The sequence below is a fragment of the Nestor notabilis genome, unplaced genomic scaffold (genome assembly GCF_000696875.1).
Source record: "Nestor notabilis isolate BGI_N333 unplaced genomic scaffold, ASM69687v1 scaffold10421, whole genome shotgun sequence".
Lineage (NCBI taxonomy): Eukaryota > Metazoa > Chordata > Aves > Psittaciformes > Psittacidae > Nestor > Nestor notabilis.
Window position 1 is genome coordinate 24933 of NW_009913339.1, and position 19735 is coordinate 44667.

Here is a 19735-nt window from a genome sequence, read left to right on the forward strand (position 1 = left end):
TGGTTGAATAAATGTCTCTGCTCTGAAGCCCTCCTTGTAAGTTATATTTTTCAGGTTGTGCTTAATGCATTATTTCATATTTCAGTTTTTCATTATGGGAAAAATATCAGTGCTTTCTTATTAAAGTATCGTGAAATTTCATCCATCACTTAGATGTGAGAAAACTTCACTTTTGCGTTTTGAGAGTATATTTTTAAACCATATCACAGACTTATTCTGTACTAAACAATCAGAGGACAATGATAATGTCTCATCCCTCTCTAAACTAGGCCTCCTCTCTGGACTTCCTCTGCCTTCCTTCCTCCTTGCAGACGGTGCTACAGCAAATTCACTTCCCACTCTGCTTTCTTCTTGGGGTTTTTTTTTGGTTGGGGTTTTTGGGGTTTTGTGGGGTTTTTTTAGTAAAATTAGCTGTCCTGCATTTTCATAAAGCATATAATGAAGAGATTCTACTATTGTTGAGGTAAAATTGAATTAATAAATAATCTTAAACAAGATCACCTTTAAAATAAATGTGTGGTTGCTTTTGCATGGCCAATATCAACTGCTGATCAAGGCCAAAGACACAGTGGTTGAACTGTGGTGTAAGGGAAGATGTCCCAGCTTACAGGCTGTGGCATTATAGTGGCAAGGTTGGACTGGGTATTTGGGTTGGTCTGGCAAAGAGGACCTTGGGGGTGCAAGGAGAACTTGGAAGTAAAGTGTAGCCATAAATTTAGACAAAGGATTTCCAGGAGAGTCCTAAATGATAGAAGACTTTGATAAGAAATATCAGTGTTCTCCAGGGATTGAAAATAACCTTGCGTTGAGAAACACCATGAAGAAATGACCTGTTAAGGCAGTCAGTTTTCTGAGTAGATTATATGCATCCATGTAGGATGAAATTGTATGAGGGAAGGCATTTATTATCACCTGTTGGCATTCTCTGAGAAGCAAAGTGATGTGTGTAGCAACAAAGAGCTGATGGTGATCTCATAATGATTTTGAATAAATTAATTTTCTCAGGGTTTAAGTGAATAATCAATAATGGATCAAAATATCCATAATGAGGTGGGTTTTTTTTATCCAGTGAGTACTTTATACGAAGAGCTAGTGATGTGTAGCACTAAAGATTCTGAAAAGTAAATATGAATCAGTAATTCAAGCATCAAGGTGAACGTAGAATTAAAGGTTTTAGAGAAATTACTTAAATATACATATTGGTTGATTTTGGTTTTCATCTTACAGAAGTGCGCTATTTATATACAAATTACCAGTAGCACTGGTAATTATTCTTATTTACCATAACTCCAAAATGCATCATAACAGGGGAATTACTACTGTTGCTAATAGAAACATGTCTTCAAATACACACAATGAAAAGTTGGAAATGAAGGTTTAAGTTGCTTTCCGGTGATTATATTAACGAATATAATCATTCATGTTTTTATCGCAGTGCTAGCTGCAGAGTGCCTCTACAGACTTAATAATTTTCATTATAGCTTAGTTGATCCTCAGAGAAAACAGTTTATGTTTTCTTTTAGTTAATTAAAGCTGGTAATATAATATCCATGACTTCATCCTCATGTTTGTGCCAGCGAACTTTGAAAATAATTGTATCAAATCCATTGTAGGACTTAAGGTGCCTGATGCCAAAAATGAAACGCCAATGCCTGTGTTTGTTAGGTATATAGGCTACTTCTGCAGTGTCTGAGGAGGGGCTGGGTGCCTTAGGGCAAGACTTGAGAGCATTAAAGCTTCCTTCAACTACTGTGTTATACTTGAAACTAATTTATGGAACTGGCATATACCTACTATTTTGGGGCTTCATTCCCAAAGAAGGGCATCTATGCTCTTTTCTTTCAAATAGCTCAGTGAAGCTCTCTATTTTTGTTGAAAGCACAGTCATACTATGGGCATTTTATCGAAACACATGCTATGGACTGTGATTCTGACCCTAAGGGAGTTGATCCTCAGCTGTCTCCCAATAAAACTTCAAATTACCACGGTCTTCTGACTTGGTGGTGGAATGGTTTCCCTTTTTGCTGTTAAAGAAATGCTCTTTCATGAGGAGAAACATTTATCTCTGGGCTAAACGGGATCTCTAGGGTCTTAATTCTGTGGGATGGAGTGATGAAGCTCAACTCGGAAACAGTAAACTTTGAGTCTTGGTTTCTGCTCCCAAAATTTTTTCCACAACTTTGACTGTACTTTTACAATATATCCACTGGATAAAAAAATCCTTGAATGTAAATTAGCATCTTAAGTAATATGCTATGGAGTCAGTTCCATTTTGGTCCAATTAACATTGAATTGCTTTGTGCAAAGGGTCTTCACCAGAAGGGACAACAACGCTTCTGTCACTCTGCATAGCTTGTTGGCTGGAGCACTCATGGGATAAGGAGTTTATGGATGAGATGTGAGCCTTGATGCCAGATTTTCCATGTGCTGCGTGAGTACTCTGACCATTTTGTAAGAAACATTGATACTACCACTGTCACAACCATCTCTAAAAGGAGGTGACTGGATCCGTGACATGTAGAGCTGTGCTTCTGGTTGGTGCACAGTCCATGTTCTCAGTCTGCGCTCATTGGACTGGCAACTTGAGCAGAGGATTTCCTGTCCATATGGGCTGGCTCTGCAGTCCTATGGCTCAGGATCAAACCTCTATGCTTGCAAGAGCTTGTAGTCAAACAGAGGAGTAGCTGTTTAGAGCTACCCATGATGCAGTGGCAGCCAGGTGGGGGTTTATTGGTTTATAGTTCTAGAAATATTTCATTCAGTCCCACAAAGCCTTTCCTTTAGGGTAAGTTTTTATTAGATATATACCATACTGCAGTTCAAAAATTAGTATTTGTTGGTCATATGCATGTCAAAACTAGAGCCTGGTTTCACTTTGTTATGGCACTCAGATTTGAAAATGCGCTTTTCCAGTGTGGGGGATCTTAGTGATTTGAAACAGGCAGCAGTTTTTCTACAGTTCTTTGCTTTTTTCTTGTGCTTGCTGCCATTTTCAAGAAGCTGATCATGCTCCATATCTTATTCTTCGTAATGTTTCGGATGAGAAGCTTGTGGTTGGGCATTTTTCTCCAATGATTCATCTATAAATCATGATAATGAATAAAATAATTTTATTTAGCTAATTGCTATCCAGTTGTAAGTTGTTATTAAAATCTAGTTTCCTACCAGTAGTTACTCCTCAGAAATCATAATTTAATCAATCTGTAAATCTACTGCACCATTCATAGTGCTATTATACCTGTGACATTGTAATAGCAAGACTGAAAATCAAATCAACATTCTGCTGACAGAATAAGAGCAGTAAATGTCAAACTAATGAATATAGAGTGGGCATATGTAAATGGCCTAGGAGAGAAGATTGTTTCTTGGCATTTCTCCTTTTAAACATAGATCAACTTAAGTTTCACCATGTGAAAGAAGCTTACACAGTTCATCTGCCCTGGCTGTACCTTCAGCAGAAGTCATTTAAGAAGGGTTTAATTAATGATTAATAGCTGTCTAGCTTGGCAAGAATGAATTAAGAACTGGGATAGCACAAAAATTCCTTTCCATTCTGTGAAATAACAGTCAGAAGAATGGGAACTGGAAAGCTGAGGCTTTTTGGCTCTGTCCCATTCCCACCAACTACCTCTTCAGAGGGAGCTGGATGAGACCTTTCACATGGGACACCTCTTGAAGAAGAGAGGGCTAATTGTGACCAGGTGTGCCCTGACCCCTGTGCCACCAAACCAAAAAAGTTTGGTGACCTGACTTTGGGTGTGGGACCCTAAGTCTCACTGAGCTCTTGTTCCAGTTTGTGATTCGGGGTGCAGACATGCTCTGTGGTGTGCTCCAGAGCTGACCTGAGCAGTAGGCATGTTAACATATGCCTCATCCTGCTCGGTGGCCATGCACCCTGCTCCCCTCCCCAGGGACACAGCAGGGGGACAGTGCTGGGGAGGAAAAATGCCATCGATTCTTGTGGTACACACCCTAAATATACATCTGGATTCAGGCACTGGGAATAAACATAGACTGAGAAGACAGGTAAATAGCCTGCTTGCTTAGTTTCCATTTGTCCTGGACAACTGTGTCTATACGCTTACTGTCTCAAATGCATCTTTCAGCGGCTTTTCTCTGATGCGATTTCCCATCATGGTTTGTCTTACTGTTTCCATCTTTCATCTTTTCTGAGATTGGGGTAATTGAAACTGCTAAGGGATGCGGTTTGCTCAGAACTACTCAAATGGTTACACATAAAACTTACTTTTGAGAGCAGTTTTAAATACTATGTCTTCTAAAAGTCTCTTATGCTGAAAAAAGCCATCAAATGATCCAATGTGGCAATTTCATTGATTGGTTCATTTTAATTCAATTGGAAATCATCACTGCTTATTTGAGTAAATACCCAGCTTAGAGGGTATTTTAATGGAATTTTTGTGTTCTTTGTAACAGTGTTTGTGCTGAACAAGCCAAACCACCCTTTCACAAGGAAAGTGACTGAAATTTCCCATCTACCATTCTTTCAGTTCAGTGCTATCCAACAAGTGTAGGTACCTTTCTTTAACATTCATTTTCACACAGTAAGGATTTTAAATGAGTCAAGCTGAAAACAACCAGACTTTCTTGTCACTGAGAATGTCTTCCATGAATCTAAATTAAAATAATTTAATAAAATACGTTCTCTATTTTCTGTAGCATTAGTTCAGAGAAAGCACATGACACGGGGATTGGTATTCACTAGACTTCTTATTTTATTGTGTAAAAGTAATTACCTCTTAAATACTATCCAAATTAACATTTTAATGTCCCTCTGGGCTTATACATTTAAAAAGCATAATGTAAGTCAGTACCTAATACAGAAGAACCCTATTTCCTTTTCTACTAAATTAGTCTGCTGTATGAATCTTAATAATCTGCAATGCAAGTGGCAGCAATTCGGGGTTTTTAGCAGATAAGACTCGTATTACAACCAAAGACACTCAATATTTTCAGCACAAGCCACTTACCATTTGAAGTGCTTGATTTCCTTGTATTTCTATTTCTTGGTAAGCTATTTGTAGGAAACAGTCTCTTAAGTTAACCATTTCCATGTTTTACTACATCTCATCAAGGAAAAAATGTATGACTTAAAATATATATAGTTCCAACTCTCTGGTGACTTTTGCATATTACAAGTCCCAGCTGACTGAAATAATATAGAAAATTCACTTTTCTCTATTAAAATTATGAAGAGCATTTGGCTGCTTTCAGACTATACATAGGTATATTTCATGCTTTCATGTAACTTTTTCACCAAAGCATCTTGAAAAATTTTCTTCTTTTATCATCATATTTATTTTTTGCTCAGGCCTGAAGCAAATTAATCCCTTTGTCATATGAATAAAAGTAGCTCATTTATCAAGAACTTTATACTAAAATCAGGAGGGTGGCTAGGAAAAGGCTTTAAGTTTGTAAAGAACAGATCAACCTGGACAAAAAACAGGTAATGAGGGAAGGACAGGAGAGACATAATACAGGTATAGTAAGCTTGTCCTCCAAATGTCTTGGCTCTCTGTTGACCCCAGGAATACATACAGAGAACAAGAGAGGCTGGGATGCACAGTAAAAGATAAAGGTTGTTGCAAAACTTTTGGGAAATTAATTTTATTTATTAAAATTGACAAATGCTGTTATAACTACCATAAACCAGGCCTGTGAAAATGCAAACTCTTCACTGTCACATCCTAGAACAGGTTTGGTGACACAGATAGAAAGGCATCTTCTATAGATCCAGAACTGTGAGTCTGAGCCTTGTTTCTGGCATTATTCACTCTGCTAGCCTTACAGCTACAGCCTGGGAACTTGGATTATCTCAGCATAAGGCAGGTCTGTGTGCTGTTTTCGTAGTACTGGCTACAGACACTATTGAAAGGTCAAATCATTATGCCGGTAGACCATCTAATCTCTTGACTTCTTTTCATCACACTGCTTTTTCCCTAATCCTCTAGAATACTGTATGCGTTATTTGCTAGTCTTGAATATGTACTTAGCCTTTAGTGACTCTTCTAGTTACTGTGTGGGTTTGTGCGTTGGTTTGAGAGAGGTGACAGACCTGACAGTTACAGGAGGAAAAAAGTGAGCTTCATCTTGTATGACAAATATCATTATTCTGTAGTTCCCAATGTTCTCTGTCTTGTTTACATGTCTAAAAACTCCTGGATGAAAAACTCCTTATGAAAAAATCAGGTGGAACTGCAGCTTAACAGATCCATGCTGCCACAACTTACTCTAAAACATTCTCATAATTTCTGCAAGATTCTAGGAATTTAATTGATGTTAAAAGAAACAAATGTTTATTAGATAGTAATATACTTGTTGCCTTCTTTCTATGAGGCATTACTATTCTAAAATATAAGGGACGGATGTGTGTATTTTATATATATATACACATACATATATCTATCTAGAATTGTAAATCTCCAACAACTAAAAGCTTTCTGATTCTTCTGCCATCCATTATATTTCTCCTAAAACATACATTTTCACTTAAGCTTAAAATAACAGCTTTAAAAGCCCCATGAATATTCACAGAAAGGTGTCACTGGTAGTGTTTGTTTATTTGTAGGGGTTTTTCTAAATCATTTAAATAATTCATATGATGTATAATTTTTTCATTTCACTTGAAGTTAAGGTTTTGACACAACATCATGAACAAGGAAAGAGACAGTCTAATTCACCTCAGTAAAATTTTTTCATTGCTTTTGTGAAATGGACATTCAAGTGAGATCATAAAGCTTAAAAATCAGCTTCAGAGTATGACCACTGCCCTTAATTTTAAGGTTTGTTTTATTAAGAGAAGAAACAGGCCTTTTAAAAAAAATTACTGTTATATTTATGGATCTATCATCTCCCGTTATCATCAGGTCCAGTTATAATATTATTTGCCAGCATAATTTTGACTTCAGCTGAGTTTCTCTGAATGTATTCTCATGTAATTCAACCAGAACTGGTTCATTTGACATTGACAATAACTGCCCTATTTCCTGTTAAATACTTACAGCTAATCAACTAAAAAGCATTGCTGTGTGATTCCATTTGGGAATAAAGCAAATTATAAGACTCATTTTATTTCAAATGCAGAGTTCACAGTGATTAGTTTTAAAAGCAAACTACTGGAAAAAGTCTTGCTGGCCTAGAACGGTGAAAATACGTGTAACTAGAGGAGTTAGCTGTGGGTGTCAGGATAACGAGCAGAAGATGGGTCAGGGTCTCTCCTAGGTTTACATAGGCTTAACATGGTTTGATTTGTATTCCATATTTATCTTTTGCTAATAAGTAATGAATTGGCTTTTGTTGGTGTGCCTGGCTCCTTATTTAGATAACTACTGTGAACTTGTATATTAATTTAAGCAAAGGAAATCAAAACTGTAATAATATGTGTACACAGTGGACTTACCAGCAGCATTTTGGTTAAACTGTAAGTAAGAGACTAAGTTATCACAAATCAGAAATAAAACAAGTGCTCGTCAAGGTATATCTTTAAAAAAGATCATGCAGTCATAGAACCATAGAATAGTTTGGGTTGGAAGAGACCTTCAAAGGTCATTTATTCCAACCCCCCCTGCAATGAGCAGAGACATCTTCAACCAGATCAGGTAGATAGCCTTTGTGAATGGTATATGCTGCTGCATCGTGGATAGTCTAACCATGCATAGTTTAGAAACTCTGAGGGGAAATTAATATGACAAGCTCAAAAAAAAAACAAACGTTCAAAGGCATATTTAAAGAATGATCCATTGAATCAGTTTTCCCTGGAACAAATGATCATTAACACATACCTATTTAATTTTTGTCAACTCAAAGTGGTTTATTTTAATTATAACCGAACATTGGCTGAAATAACACTTCTAAAACACACTTAAAAAAAATAAGAAATGTAATTCTCAGTCCAGTCTGGATAGCCAGTAAAACAAAAAGCAAAATGCTACGGAAGTTCTCCAGCCTTCTATAGATACTGAGGTTTTTTATAAATTGGCAGATCACAAAAATTACATTAAAGCAAAGCAATCATATTTGTAAATTAACTGTGGTGTAACACCTGTGCATTCTATGTCTGTCCCTTTTGTCAGAGCGTAACTAAAACCAGCTTTTTAAAAGGTTAGGAGATGCAAACCATGTGTATGTTAACAAGTAAACAGACATTTACTTAGTACGCTAGAATGTGTTAACAAAAATCAGTCTTTTATTGTTCTCTTTCTCAATCCTATTCCAGGTGCATAGCATCTCTTAAACTTGAGCCCTGAAAACAACCACAGAGCCACCATTTGCTTGAAAACCTCTTTTTGTAGGACAAGAAAATACATTCAGTATCACTGATGATCCCTGAATATTAACACCAGTGTTAAAATCCACAAGCATGGTAAACATAAATGAATGCTCTCCTGCATTGTTTAATGTGGTGAAAATCTGTACAGTGCTTTACCTTTGAGCTTTAGTTGCATTTTTTTCCCCATCCCATGTGCCAAACTCTTATTGCTGAAATTATTTGGCTTTCTCAAGCAGAAAACTATTTTCGTTTGTATATAGCAGCACTTCTCTCCATAACAAACAAGATGTGACTACTTCCAATAGAAATGTATTAAATGTAATGTATTGAGCTCATCGAGTATTTTTAGCACACTCCCATCAAAGGAAGATGAAGTGTACATTTCATAAATGTATCCAGTTCTTTAGAAGCCAACTCTTCATTTTTGTTCTCCCAGTTCTGGCTTGGCTTTTTCAGGCTGCTGTGTTGCACATTTGGTCATGACTCTTTTTCTCTGGAGAAATCAGAACTTCTCCTGTTTTTAAAGAAGTGGATGAATTAGATGAGAAATATCCTGGGGCAACTAAAAGTCCTGATCCAGATACCACTGGAATAAATGGAAACATTTCTTAAAAGGCAACTAGATCATGGCTAATGAGATAATTCTCAGAGGTCCTGTACAAAGGAGGAAGCTAGGGGAAAGCAGAGCATTCTGGTGGTTTTCAAGTCCTTTGCACTCATCACATTTTGCATTGCTGTGAGAACTGAGGAAGTTCCCAGCCTGTTTTACACAATTCAGTGGCAGAAGCCCAAAATGACTTCAGATAATGTAACTGGTTTTACTGGAGTCCCACATCTGCTCCAGCTTCCAGCCTCTGGTAGCAGCACAAGCCTACACGTCTTACTGATCATGGAGATTTCCCACGTTCAAGAGCAGGAGAAAGGACCCTGAGCAATAATGACTAGTCCCTCAATTTCATAAAATCCTCTATAGACAAATAATTACTGCAAAAGCTTTGCACTGAATATACATCTTAGCTGCAAAGATACTGTATTTTATCCCATCTATAATGCCATCACTCTAATTATTAGGGCAAATTTCTCCCTTCTCAAGTTTGATGAAGAGAAGAATCAATCCTCTATAGTAACCATGCTGAAATGTGGTAACAGAAGCATCTGTGAAGTTACAGAATGGGTTTTCAGGGCAACCCAACTCCAGTTCTGCCTACGTATACTATTCAGCAAGGTACTTTGTCTCATTACAGCCTCCCTGATGAAACCATTGAATTATTCACACCAAAAAATGTATCAGAAGCAGGCATTTTTATAGGAAAACTTGCATTCTCATTTATTTCAAATATTTTATTATGCAAAAAGACATTTTGGCAAAAATGGATTAAAATTAAAGGCAGGCAGGTAGGTAAGAATTTTTGAGAACTGACCAGGTAATTTTATTCACGTTCAATACTATATATAAAATAAAACAAGAATTCTTTTAAATGTTACATTTTAGGTAACGGTAGGTTTATTTTAAAGCCAGAATAAACTTCTGAACTATATTTAATTTGCATTAGGAAATGTTATTTCTATTCATATATTGCATTCATTGGAGGAACACCTTTAAAGAAAATACATGGACAAAAGATGATGAGTTGTTTCACTATTGTAGCTAAAAGTTTGTAATTCCAAACCATTTTGGTGCTGAGGATCTTGGTTGTTTTCTGCCTGACAGAGGATTATTTTGGAAAGAGAAGACTAAACTTTTTTAAAAAGAGGTTATTTTACAGCATTAATTTTATCTGTCTAATTAAACAATTTTGTATTTGCAAGTTAAAGTTCTTTGGAATGATTTTCACTTGCTGGATTTACTGTTTGCTTGAAGAGTAATATAATCTATGGAATTGCCAAAAATACTTACTGTATACAAACTAAGAAAAACTGTAAGTATTCTGTAAAGAAGAAATAAGCTCCCTGCATGTTCAAAATGAAATATCCAACTGGTTTCAAGTTCTCTGTTCTTGTTTGGTTCCCATGTTACTTTTTCATTTTTATTATATCTTCTCTAATAGGATAAATATTTGGGCTTCTTTAATGCCCTTAGCTTGGAGAGGCAATAGATGCCTTGAATAGGTCCTCAATAGTGTATCAGTATACAGAAGGTGTACATCCTCCTTATAGCAAGTACATGCTAAGGTAAAATTATTTTACTAGACTGCAAAACCACAGCTCCAGCATTCCTCAGTGAAAGTCTCCATTAAGTAAATATGCAAGCAAAACAGTCTCTAAGATTGTTGGTAAGTAGCTAGTACTCAGTTTGGAAACACATAACATTAAGGTATTAATTTCTGTGTTTCTGTCAAGCATCTGTAATAATTTGTCATTGTGCTGTTTAGGTGTTGAGATTACAAAAGTATCATTGTTCCTGCTTATTGGGTAGGATTGTGTTGCTTTTGGAACTAGAGTTGGGAAGTAAATGTTCATTTCCTTTGCCTAATTTTATCTTTGCCTTGCAGCCGTCTTCAGGATGGTAGATTTGACTGAAGAACCTCGGCTGAAATAAATGTACCACTATGGTTTTCTTTCATTTCTCTCACAGCAAGTAAAAATAAGTATACTGTAAACACAGTTTTGTGGAACTAGCAAGACCACACAACTGCTGAATTAATGAAATATTGTTGGTTTTGACTGAGTAGATATAAAACTAAAAGTAAAACATTTATTCAGTCTGGTATGTTGGTTTATAGAAGTCGATTGGTCTCTTCTGCAAATTTTCATGCATCTGTATGCATTTTTTGCTGAAGTAACTTGACTGGTTTTATGTGAAAGATCACAAATGACAGAAATAATAATTTCAATCAGTAAAGTTACAAAGTTATAAATAATCAAAATATTATCCCTTACAGTAACTGCACATTTCTATCTTTAAAAAAACACAATATCTTAGGAAATTTTTTTGCTTGCAGCAGAGAAAAATGAATCTGTGAATCATAAGCACTTTTCAGTTTTCGGTAACTAAAAACCATTCTGCTCTATCGGAAATATTGCTGCATAAGAAGGAGTTTGACAATGCAGCAGGGCAGCTGAAAGGGTTGCCAGAATAGTGAATATGGGGAATAACAGGCCTATTTGGGAAAATGTTTAGAAAGTGGTACAGAAAACAGTAGTAATTCACTTCAGACTCATGCTGAACCCACTCTTTAGTGGCAGTAACTACTTAAGAGACTAAAAACTGTAAGGAGGGATATAAGTTTGCATTTCCTATATGTCACAAAGATTGTTCCTCTAATGCAGCTTTTCTTAGGCTATCTTTTTATTTATTTATTTGAGCCCTCACTAAAAAAAAAAAATAAAAAAATCCATTCCTCACCATTCCCACCTCATCATCTTTTTGAAATAAGGGGTGAGCATCCTCTGTTCCATGATATAAATTATTCTGCACCTTAAGACTATGCTCCATGTCTCTGAATTTTCTCCTTTCTCTCTCCCTGCGTCTTCCTGAGAAACCTTGTTTGAAAAGATAAGAACTGATTCTTAAGCAATCGGAGAACAGGATCTGGTGATACATCGATCTTCACATTTTCTGAGGATATTGTGTTTTGCATAGTTTTTTCTGCAATATAAGGAAAGTACTATGGAAATCTAAGTTGATAGCTAAGAGAAAGCAACAGAAAAAATGGCATTGCTTTAAAACACCTTTCAGTTTTGTACCTACAGCATCTTGGTCAGCAATCCCCAAACTTACCTCAATAAGGTTATTCTGCACTGACCTTAGTGTGTGGAGCAGGGGCTGACTGGAAACCCATTTTCCTGTCATAAAGCAGCAGGGAGGAAGGGTGTGAATGGATTCTGTCTGCATTATTTATAGTATTAATTTGATAAATAATTCCCTTCTCTGTGTCTCATTGTAATAGATTTATTTCCCACTATTCGGCATATCTTTCTGCAGGTGGTGTTAGCTAGTAAATCATCTGAACAGAGCATGAAAACATTGGTTTTCTTTTCATAAAAGTGAAGTATGAAGCAATAGACATATAAAAATGAGATGTTAACATAAATTCACATTTTACCACTCGCTATTCCTATTATTACCCAGTAAGACGGAGGAGTTTGGTAGGTGCCAATTCTGTGTTACAGTATTAAACCTACAGGCTGGTAGATGGTGGAGCTGGGATAAAATTTTAGGAATGAGGCTTCTACCCCCGACAGTTTCCTTCAAAAAAGCGGTACTAAGTGAGTAAGGGGAGTACAGTTTTCATAATGTATTGAGACGGCAACAAAACCTTGAGTTTTATTTGAACGAGGAGGAAGAATCCAATGGGGATTGTTATGTTGTTACTGCCTGGTTCTACTGCAGAATAACTGCTACTGTGAAATGGGAGAGTGGAAATAGATGAGAAGTACATTTAAAAACACAGTTGTCAGCAGAAACATGGTCGTATGTGACTCTTGAGAACCTCCTAGCAACAGTTACTGATTAGACTCCGGTTAATTAACTCAATAGAAAGATACTAAGATGGGAGGGTGCACAGTGGGCAGGGAAGGCTGCAAAACTAGCCAAAATAAACTCTTCTCAAAACCATTATTTCAAATTCTGCTCCATGGGTATTGCTTACACTGAGAAAAATTGTTCAGCCTTAGTCTATTCATCTAGGGCCCTTACTGTAAGCTGCTTTGTGTCCTCTTTATTGCAGAAAAATTACGTAAATGGTGCATCTAAGCAGGATGAGACTAGAAGGATGTAGGGAGCTTCCTGGTAAAGTACAACCCGTACATTGGCTGCTATTACTGGTATGAGGTATGCTATGGAAAGACCGTTTCAAGTAAAGGAGGCCCATTCAGGACCCCTTCACCTGGGATCCATGTACAGCTAGTGTTACATTTATGGATAAATTATAGATAGAGTATTGCTAATACCATATAATGATGAGCTACGTAAGGGGAGAGACAGCAGCTTTCAGAGCTTTGCTTATTGGCTTTTATTTGGGCCACAGCTGACGTTTATCTTAGGTAAAATGTGTTTGTGATACTGAAAAGGTGGGCTCAGGAAAGGATCTCTGGCATAGATGGGACTAAAATTCCTTTTAGGGTACTGCCTCATTCAGTGACTGCTCTCAAGGATCTTTACATACACTTTAGAGGTGAACAAAGAATTGTGCAAAGTAAAGAAGGTCTGACCTGTATATTCCTGTATTGATGCCTAGATAACTCTGGCAGCAACTGAAGATCTCAGGCTGCAGGTGAAGACTGTGACTGAGTAGCTCCTTGTGCTGTCTGAAGAGGTGGTCTAGATGCTGTCAGCAGTTGCACAGCTGCTTCCTGATTTCCTCAGCTCCTAGCACAGACTGTGGCAATCACTCTGAAATTACTGCCTGAGCATTTCATAGTATCCCCTTGTTTTTCCCAGTGCTTAGGCAAGGGATAGCTGAGTGATCATCCCCTGAGCCAGTATAGCCAGCTACACTTCCCCAGAAACACCAACCAGAAAGCGAAAAAAAAGCCTTAATCTAAAAATGCATTGCGGTGTCTCCTTCCCTCCTTGAATAAGGAGAGGTAAATTCCCACTCGAGCGCTATAGGGGAAGTAAAAAGCCTAAACAGCCTCATGAGATCCTGGAAAGCAAACACAAGTCCAATGTGTGCATGAACTAAGCACAGCTGTTTCAAAACTTGTCAGTCTAGTGACAGAAATTGGTCCGAATTGGTCCCAGTTTCAGAACTACTGGCTGATAGAATGATAGTCACACAGTAATATGACTGAGCTTTCTAATTGGAAATACTGCATATGGGTACTGTAGCTAATAACAAATACTGCATTGAGTTTCCTCAGACAAAAAGTCCAGCTGGGGCAAGGCCAGTTCTGCACTATAGTTAATCACCAATGCTATTCTCTAGGATAGCTTTTTCCACACATTTGTTAGCTAGACAGGGCTGCACTGTGCACCTAAGGACCTATTCCAACCTTTCCTGTCAAACACTTGAACACTACACAAAATGACAGCTACCTTTGTAGAAAGCCTGAAATCATCCAATATTTCAAGTCTTTCACACTCTGTAGTTAACATGGGACTTTTCACATCTCACACTGTGGCTTAAGAATGAGATAGCTGAAAACTTCCAGTCCTCTCAGGGGTGGGGTATAGAGTTAGCTGTCACTATCATCCATATCATTCTGTCATTACAGTTTGTGGGTTTAGACAGCTGTTTCTTAAAAAAAAAGATTGGTTTATATTTCATTGCTTTTACAGCTCCACAGATCTTACCTAAAGTCAAGACTCACTTCATGCTGCTATTATTTTTTTTTAAAAAACAGACTTTTATTAAATCCAGAATAGTGCTGACCTGCAGAGCCCAGCTTCCCTTTAAGCAATAAGGTAGTGACAGTCTTTCCAGTGGGATTGTACAAGCATATTTTAAAAAGGTTTCCAGCTTTAGCTTCAAAATCTTGGATATGTACACTTGTGGCCTCTACATTTTCACGTTTTTCCAAAAGTAACAATCCAATCACAAGTCTGAAATTTAGAACTGCTTTTGCATCTTGCTTCTGATACCACATTTCTCTGTCTTCATTCAGTTAGTGATGTTCTGGCCTCCCTATGATCTGGCTTATTCTGGGACTTTTTTTATTAACTTTTTTTTCACTACCCCATCTATCTGATTCACCCCCTTTGCTTTCTCCTAGAAACCTGTGAAAGGACACACAGATCAAGAAAGCAATCTCTTCTAGGGTTTGGTATTAACATGTACCAGGCTGCACACATGATGATGTAGACTTCTCATTCACCAATTCATGTGTTACCTGTTGGCAGATTAGTGAATTATCTAATTTAAAAAGAAAAAAAGCAAACCAAAAAAACCAACAAAAAACAAACCTTACTGCTGCAGTTAGACATTCTTATGCAGTTTTATTTATCTATTTATTTATTAAAAAAAAGAAAGTCATGTTCTTGAACCTAATCAGTTATTTCCTTGTGCTTTTTATTCTTAGAATTCTGTCTGAAAGCTTTCTCCCCTTCTCAATACTGTGTTACCCCTGCGCTTGGATAATGGGGCATTCTTCTAATCTCAACTTCTTTACTTTTTCCCTCAAATAAAGCTCCATCTAATAGCAGCTTCCATTTGCCACATAGCTCTGGTTTTGTTTTGGCTGCATGAAGAAATTGGGTTTTTTCTTTTTTCTTTTCTTTCCAAACATATCCAGAGATGAAAGGTGACTCTTTATCTCCAAATACTTCAAGGATTGACACACAGCCTGTAACAACTCCTGCTCTTTCCTGGGTTCTCATTACCTGAAACAGATGGTAGAGGAGAGGTGGAGTCCTGCAGGATGCTTTCCCTGAGGAAGGCAATTGCCTTTAGTGACAGCTGGGTAAATGTTAATTTCTGACTCATAAGACATGTATTTCATTTGAAAAAAAAAAGAAAAATATTTGGAGGAAACACAACTTCTCACACTTTCCTGCAGAATAAAAAAGGCTGAAACTTCTGGCCAGAATTCTAAAATCAGCTTCAGAGTTTCACAAGCCCACTTGGAATCTTCACAGATACATTTATTTGTATTTTTTCCTATATATCCTTGCATAGGGGAAAAAAAATAAAAATTACAGAAAGCCTGTGAAAATTCCCTTTATGTTAGGAACTCAAAAAATACTACTCTGATAGGCAACCAAGTTAGAAACATCAAACATAGAAAGTATGCTTGAGTTAACATGAGTTCTGCTCCAAACTACAGAGCTTGTGGGTATTCTGGACCACAATCTCTTCTCATCCTACTGTGCAAAGTACTTTTGGAATATTTAAAAGAAATTGGACAGTTTCAAATAAATGTGAAACTTCTTCAGATAACTTTTGAAAGCTGGGATATGACCTGTCTCTTGCTATTACAAAACTATGATCCTTCTCTAAAAATGAGGCCAAATGTACTTCCTACTGTATGTATCTTAGTGTATAAATCCATTTAAAATGGCTTAAGCCTTTTTCAGTACACATAGCTCAGCACATCAATCCAGGTCTTGTGTATTTGCACTTAGAAGCTCAAGTGTTTGCAATGATGTCTGTATGATTTGAACAAGGAGTCTGGCCAAACTTCTCACTCCTTAGTTGAAAGTAACATTACTAAATTCATTTAAATAATTTTGGCTTTATATTTGGGAAAGCGGGGGCAGAAGTTATCCTGAAGTGTGATTTGCTGCTGAGGCAATTCGGTAATGAACATGTTGTCTCTTCATCAATGTCCTTATATCGGGAAAAGTAGTTTGAGTTCTGAAACACACTTCATTCACTTCATTCACCTGTGCTTCATCTGGAACATGGTGTGCAGTGCCAACTCGGTCCAGGAAAAGCTGGACTTCTTTTTGTTTTCTTTTTGTTGGACTTTTCTTTTTCTTTTGTTCTTATGAGTTGTTTTAAGTTTATTATTATTTTAGGTTGCTACAGTAATCTATTACATAATCAGTGCATTTTATATTAATACATTACTACTAATATATTAATATGATTAATGCATTTATTATTATCAAATTTGAAACATACATATTGTTATAATATTTGACCCTGCTCCACTGAGGGAAGAGCTTTGTTACCAAAGTCAGAAGAAGTAGAATCAAATACTTCAATGAGCTGCAGTGGTGGGGAAACAACTTGAATTAGAAACGGTAAATTATTTTGATTCTTACATAAGGCAAGGCTTTAAATAATCTTAAACCGAAGTGATGACCAAAATCAGTTTATAAGTCCAGATTTTTCCAACTGCCATAAAGTCTTAGGTTTATTTTTTCCTTACTGACTTCAGAAAGGAAAGAAATCCCAAGAAACTAGAAGAGCTTTCAAATAAACAATAAATCAACTACTGAAGTGGAACAAGGACTAGCCATATATCAACAGAAATGACCTGAGCACGGATAGAGTCTCCATCTAGATTAGAGAAGAGCTCAACTGATAAAGCCAAGAGAATTAAAGAAAGAAAAGATGAGCAAAGACCAGTCAGCTCCTGAAATAAACTGTAATCAGACATACTTGTTATGTTATGTTGGAAATATAGGACAGATCTTTACATGGCTTAATTGGCATAGCAGTACTGCACCTAATTGTGCTGGATGACTGTATGCAGCAGTACATGCTGGTCCATGTGACTTTACGCATACTCTTATATTCACATTGGAAGTGTAACATTCTTTCAGTGCCATAGTTGCTGTGCAAAGGCAACATTAAATTTCACACAGTACTTTATTTTCAGACAATCCAGTAAATGAACATTTAACGGACATATGTTCTTTTATAATAAAGGGTACTTCTAAGCAATAGAAGTTCTTTGATCCGTCTTCTTACGAAATGGTTTGTTTTTATAATAACAAAGTGGAAAGCAATGAATTATACTGAAATTTTCATCATTCTCACGTCTTTATTACAGCGAAAAATCTCTAGGATACAAAATGCATCCAACATTCAGACATCCTAAAAGTTGTTTGGGGCTAAGGGCCAAACAAATGGGTTAGACCAACTTTGGTCTTTCCTCACTGGCATCTCAAATATCCTGAACCCTTCCCCTTTCTGGTATTCCTCTTACACCCAAATTCTTGCTTCTCCATGCTCACTAGCACTGGTGGGCTGTACACGAATTAACCTTGCTACCTTCCAGTTTCTTGATGACTACCTTAAAAGTGCTCAATAAGCCTGGTTCTTCCCACAACTCTTCTTTCAAATCTGTGGGGGAAAAGCCAATGTGGTAAAACAAGAAATTATTATAGTAAAGGATGAATGACCTTACAGAACAAATTCTGGCTTTTCTGCAAGCTTCAGAGCCTCATGCATCCCGGCAGCTGATAGCTTCCGGTTGATATTCCTGTATCTGCATTGCAGGAGGTTGCGATAAGTTGTCCGCAGGTCCCGATTGAAGAAGGCATATATAAAAGGGTTAATGAGAGAGTTTGCATAACCCAACCATAGAAATGTTCTCTCAACCCACAGTGGGATACAGCTGCATGCTGTACCACAGATGAAGGGCCTGGCAGTTGAGAGGAGGAAGAAGGGCAGCCAGCAGACAGTGAAAGCCCCAACAATAATTCCAAGTGTAGTGGCAGCTTTCTGTTCTCTTTTAAAGATGGAAATGTTTTTCTTGTCATGCTTTAGGAGCCGTGAAAAATTAGTACATTCTTCAGATTCCTTGTGCAGTTTTACAACTCCATTCATAGAAATCCCTTCTATTTTTTCTGGACGAGGAAAACCAGCGAACTTGTGTTTAGCAGCACTCCTCTTGGCAGCTTTGTAAATCTGATAGTACATGAAAAGCATCACTGACATTGGAATATAAAATGCAACTGCTGTGGAGTAAATGGTGTAGCCAAAGTCTTGACTGATCAAACAAACCTTTTCATCATTTACATTTTGGGCCCAGCCGAAGAGTGGTGGTATAGTGATAGAGGCTGACAAAAGCCATACACACAGGATCATTTTGGCCATACACTTCCCATTCTGCCTTACAGGGTACGTAAGAGGTCTCGTTATTCCCAGGTACCTAGAACAATAATGTAGAGTTACTATACAGAGCAGTGGTTAACTGATAAAAGTTATTTCACGTAGACTGCACTAAAATAAAATGTCTTTGTCTAAGACATTTTCTATTTTACATTTTTCAATCCTCTATTTGCATGTATTCCAAACTTGTAAAATCATGCGGGTTTCATATTAGGATTCATAATGCTATTCTGTATAGTGATATGCTGCATAAAGGGTCTTTTATTCTAGGAGGAAATCTCCCATTGGCCAAAACAGACTGCAATTTTAATGACTTTGTACAATCTTCATACAGACAACTCATTATTTTAGCATTTAGATAAATTCTGAAACCTAAATTTTATTTGGCTAACATATGAAATCTTGGGAGTATAGATGAATGCTTCCTTCACAAAGCCTACCACTTTTTGTATTGAATACATGGTTAAGTTAAAACAAGCACACATTGATCTTCATTCTTCTTACATATTCTACAGTTATAAAGATCCCTAAACTGAGATGATGAGTTCTCTTTCTTACCTTCATGTTTCAGATGGGAACATCAAACTGCAAACTTGGGAAAAGAGTAGATTATTTTAGTGCTACAGTAGTTTTTTTTTTTATCATCATATTATTAGAAAGGAATTATATTATTATTATTATATTTATTCAATGTTCAAACTTTTACTGAAAAAAAACAACAATCTACCACACTGTCAGTTCACGAAGACCTGGGGAAAATACATAGTTTTCCCAGGAGGTAAGTTTTGGTTGGTAAATAATAAAAAGGCAAGAAATACGTTTAAAAGGTGTCAAGTTTTCATAGGAAATAAATAAATAAGTAAGTTCCTAACGTCTACATTTTGCAAGCTGTGATTGCTTAAACTATGTGGGTTTTCTAATTAAAAAAAATAATGCTGTGGCTCTATATAGCGGGACAGCAATATCTGCAGTTTGTGCTTACCCTCAACTACAGAAAATG

General features: G+C 36.8%; 1 protein-coding gene across 1 annotated transcript; it reads right to left on the reverse strand.

Moving 5' to 3' along the window:
• Positions 1-17867: 17867 nt before the first annotated feature.
• On the reverse strand, positions 17868-18801 carry LOC104401069 (5-hydroxytryptamine receptor 7-like; the record flags this gene model as incomplete). Its single annotated transcript, XM_010023164.1, has 1 exon — positions 17868-18801. A coding segment is annotated over one exon (777 nt), but the record flags the coding sequence as incomplete, so codon positions are not given.
• Positions 18802-19735: the final 934 nt, after the last annotated feature.